The 4,696-nt window shown below is 53.1% G+C and overlaps 2 protein-coding genes across 2 annotated transcripts in view; one reads left to right on the top strand and one right to left on the bottom strand.

Moving 5' to 3' along the window:
* The window catches only part of EMH_0027210 (CBR-FKB-6 protein, related, related), a gene marked incomplete at both ends in the record, with an annotated part of 1,338 nt that extends 1,108 nt beyond the window's left edge, over positions 1–230 (bottom strand). Inside the window, 1 exon segment of the mRNA XM_013493998.1 lies at positions 69–230. Within this exon segment, the coding sequence (XP_013349452.1) occupies positions 69–230 (162 nt within the window).
* Positions 231–4,211: 3,981 nt separating this feature from the next.
* EMH_0027200 (uncharacterized protein) overlaps positions 4,212–4,696 on the top strand; it is a gene marked incomplete at both ends in the record, with an annotated part of 570 nt that continues 85 nt past the window's right edge. The window contains one exon of the mRNA XM_013493997.1: positions 4,212–4,696. Within this exon, the coding sequence (XP_013349451.1) occupies positions 4,212–4,696 (485 nt within the window).

Here is a 4,696-nt window from a genome sequence, read left to right as displayed (position 1 = left end):
CGGCTCCAGGCGTCGGTTGCGCCTCTCCAATCACCGGCTCGGAAAGCTCGCAGTCCTTCCTCCCTCACATTGTCTTCTGAGGTGGGATTTTCATCGCTGGTCAGTGTGGCATCAGCGCCGCCCTTGTGAAGGTCATCAGCCTCATACGGCAGCGACGAGGATGAACAATGCATCCCGCTGCTAGTGGCGCTGGCGTCCTTAATCTCGCTAATAGGGGCAGAGGGCTCCATTGTGGCACACTATTCGGGGAAGTACGCGAAAACGAGGAGTTCCTGTCCTTCAGAAAAGGGAAAAAAAGTCTGGTGTACACTAGGCACTATGGTGCCTCCGGGACGGCGAGTTTTTTTATGTCTTCTAGTTAGCAAGCAGCGCCACTCCCAGGAGCATGCACGCCGCACCGGCAAGAAATCGGAGGCTCAGATACTCTCCGAGGAGCAACCCAGACAAAAGAACAGAGCAAAGGAAGTTCGATGCAAAGACTGCGACGCTGCTGCTGCCAGCTGACGGTGCAACTAGAAGGGACTTGACATGGAAACTGAGCATAAGAGCGTTGCATGCGAGCATGCTCCCGAAGAGACACACGCGCAGGAGCAGCACAACGCAGAAGAAACAGGAAACGGCACCTAAAGAGATTTCCCCCCGTACCCCCTCNAAACTGCGCAGAGCCGCAGTCCGCATCGCTCTGCAGTAGCAGCACGTCTTGTTCGACGGGTAGAGTGGGACACAGCCAATGCAGAAAGGATTCTGAGAACTGCTGAAATGGTTCGCCGGGTGTGAAGCTACAGGCTACCTTTCCTAAGACAGATGCTGTAGCGGCGAGAAATCCCGTAAGACCCACAAGCTGAAGGAAGCGCAAACGACGGAAAGGGGAGCCTGAGGCGGCGGAGACGTCAGCAGCAGCAGCAGCACTGGTAGCACAACCAGCAGGAGAAGATTCGTGTTGTTGAATGCCACTAGGCGTAACAGTTGAACGCGCAACGGCAGAATGTGCTGGTTTAAAGGAAGCGGACGCCACAGCCTGGCCTTCACTTGCCCTACGACTGTGGTCAGCAGTGTTTGGCCCTACCATCGCTTCACCGCGGGTAACGAAGAGGCCCTGCTGCTCCTTCACCAGCAGTAAACAAAACAAGTGTTAAAACCGTAGGAAATTGCTGGCCCTCCGATGTCTGCNTGCTCCTTCACCAGCAGTAAACAAAACAAGTGTTAAAACCGTAGGAAATTGCTGGCCCTCCGATGTCTGCTGATTGCCTCGGAAACAGGTCCTGCAGACAGCGCGTGAGACAGTACAAGAGCCGGCTGGGGCTGGCGCCCTGGAGCCCATGGAGTTTGCAAATTGCTCGTGCAAATAATGGTAGATAAATTAGAATGAATTAAGCATAAATGTCAGTTTGCTCAGTTATATGTAGACTAGTTACCGATGAATTCCCTTAGCTAGCATTGGCGGGGGGCCAGCGACGTTCGACTGGTGGCTCGAGATGGCGTCGCGGATGTTGAAGACGTGTTGGTTTCTGTATCTGTGGCACTTTCTGCTGAAAAATTGTAGAGATTACATTCAGTTCCTCATGCTCATCTATTCGTGGAGGTGTCTAGAGTATCTTCGCGGTGCGTTCACTCCGGCTTGATGCGTAGATGCTGACTAGCTGATCTTCGCCCCGAGTGTTGAATCACGGCCTCGCTGAAGTTGTTATGCGCATGTGTTTGGCAGGTGTCTACATTCTTACTGTATGCACCTTGGGGGCTCGGTGTAGTGTGGTCTGGCTGCAGTAAGGACAGAAACACCCACATGGCCTTAATAAACATATTGCCTGCAAACAAACGCAAACGCTCCGTATGTGTATAGAGAAGTAGCGCAAGAAGCAAGGGAAGTTTCGTTGAGGTTTCCCTGTGCTCACGCATGAGGCTCGCTTGCATCGCCAGAGGCGGCGAGGTGCACTGCAACTCCGCTTAGGCTACCACACCGGCTGCAACCGCAGGCCCTGAGGTGAGGTGAGCGCCCAGGATGCCGGGGGACGGGAGACAGAGGCCAGCTGCGTTGGGAAGCTCTTACGTCAAGCCTCTGGCTTCATTGCTGCTCACATTAGTTCTTGAATAGGGCCGGAAACCACATTTTACACTTGGGCGCGCTTGCATTGGCTTCCAGCGCGAGCTGCAAAACGGTGTACTGCAACTCATGGTAAGCCGACTCGTCTGAGCGCCAGTCCCAGGCCCTTGGGCCGCACTGTACTGAACATTGAAATAGCGCATTTGGGCACAATCCGATGTGGCGAAGGGAACTGTTGGGGGTCGCGCACCTGCGCCGATTTCAAAACGCTTAACCACACCACGGTGAAACGAAAGTGTCCGATGACCCGGATCGACGGAATTTTTAAGCGGTTGAGGTTTTCTGCAGTATACTCACCACTGGAGAAAGGGTTAAGACTACGTGTAATTCTTGCACGTGCAAACTATAGTGTACCTGCATCCCCTTTCGGCCCTGAAGAGCTGCAGTGACAAGCTAACTACGATTTTTTGGGGGCCAATCAATGAGAGATGGGATGTTTATAGCTGAATGGCGTACTTGCTCCAATGTGGCGAGGTGCTCAGCCATTGCTCGCCTCCCCGCTGGAGGGCAGATCCTGACTATCTTCAGTGTGTTGCAGAAGAAGAGGGCTGAAATTTTGACGAAGATCTTAAGGCTGTAACATTGCTTGGGCGAAGCTAGCATCTGTGTTCGTACTTGGGTGCAGGCAGGCTGGCTACTGGGAGTCAAGCAAGCGCTCAACAATCGTCTATCGGGTTAATGCATGCACCACTAGGGCTTGGCTTTACATGTATACGGAGTTACGTTGCAGCACGAGTTGCAGCAGGGGGACGCTGCAACTCCTGATAGGGTGGCGTTTGCCGCTTGCACTTGCCCGGACGAATCATGCACGGTTTCGAACATAGCTCAGGAGAGTCGTGAACTGCTACACAGCCAACTACTTACAATAATAAGTTAGAATATGCCGCAGACCTACCCTGCCGTCTCCAGGCGGCGCGGGAACAGTGGCCTCAGAAGCACAGCGGCCTTAGGACCGGGAGCTGTTGCGGATCGGATCGGTGTTTGCCGGCCATGCAGTGTGAATCAACTCCTGCTGCAAAGTAACATCAAATGTACTCACGCCAAAAGCTTCATTGCCTGCGTGCGTTACCATTGTAAACAATTTACAACCACTTAGCTAGCCTTGAAAAGCGGGCCTACGCCGAAGAAGTACATGCGCCGACTTGCGGCAGAGAATGCTAAAATTGAGGACAATCGTTACACAACTGCTAAATCAGGAGCTCAGAAGCAGTTGTGTGTGGAACTAGATGGCCTCCTTATGACAAACTAGCATGTACAGCGTTTACTGGGAAAAGTTTATCTGGTGTCTAAAACTACCTTGTACACATGGCAGCGATCGCACCTCGCGGTACTTCTGGCCGAAACGTATGCGANGTGTCTAAAACTACCTTGTACACATGGCAGCGATCGCACCTCGCGGTACTTCTGGCCGAAACGTATGCGAGTACTGTTGGTGGGGCTTTTCGGGGCCGAAAACCGGAACAGACGAGCTGAATAATAAGATAGTAAGAAAAACAAACGTTTTCCTATAGGCATGGGCAAATGGCAACAACTGGCAAGCTGTGCAGCCGCCACGATGTGGGAGCCCGACGATGATGGCAGCTGGTGAAGTGCACATGTCCGTAGTGTGTTTGCGTGCACTCTTATGGATTATACTTCCTTTTTTCCTTTTTTTTCCTGTGCTTAACAAAAGCAGAGTACGGTGTTTTTGTACAATTCATTCCACAGGTCCCACTGGCCTGTTGGGATGACGCGCAGGGCCGTAGGTTTTTTTGCTCGCTGCGTGAAGTTGCATTGGGTTGGAGTCCTGGGGCTGCTAGCCGCGGAAAGCATCTGTTTTTGTTCATCATTTCTTGTTTCCTCGTCTTTGACTTGTTCAGAACGGGCGTTGCGACAGAATCTAGCGGCGCTAACCGCAGCCCGCTTGCCTGTCAGCGCTGTGACACTTTCCCCCCATCGGGCAGCTTCGCTGGCTTCGGCGCGTAGGTCTCTGCTCGTGCGTTTCCTCTCGTCTACTAGTAAAGAACGAGATCAGTCAGGAGTCATTCACTCCACTGGCCGTAGCGCGGCAGCTCTAGAACGATCCGCTGCAACGCGTAGAGGGGCGGTAGCTTCTCCAACTTTCGCGAAGATGTCAGCGGTGCTTTCACCTGGTGATAGTGCTGGTGGAGAGGGACTCCACTGGGCTCCTAGCAATGCAACCGGCACGCTAATTTTCATGCATGGCTTGGGCGACACTGCCGGGGGCTGGACAGAGCTGCTGCAGCTGTTTGAAGCTGCACAGATACACCAGAACACGCGGCTGATCCTTCCCACAGCCTCGACGCGGCCGGTGACTCTCAACATGGGGGTTCGTATGACGGCGTGGAGCGATATTCGTGGTCTATCTGCAGATGCTAAGGAGGACAAAGAGGGCCTGATGGCTAGCAAAGCTCGGATTGACAAGATAATTGAGTCAGAGATCAAAGCAGGCATTGATCCTTCGCGCATTCTCGTTGGAGGGTTCAGTCAAGGCGGAGCTCTGGCATATTTAGTTGGGCTGACATCTGAGCACAAGTTGGGGGGCATCATAGCGCTCTCTTCGTGGTGTCCTCTGGGCAAGGAGATTGAAGTCTC

Source organism: Eimeria mitis, genomic scaffold (assembly GCF_000499745.2).
Source record: "Eimeria mitis Houghton genomic scaffold, Emh_scaff1002, whole genome shotgun sequence".
In the NCBI taxonomy this organism is placed as follows: Eukaryota; Apicomplexa; class Conoidasida; order Eucoccidiorida; family Eimeriidae; genus Eimeria; species Eimeria mitis.
Note: the sequence above shows the minus strand (reverse complement) of the source record. Positions and strands in the feature narration are given on the sequence as shown.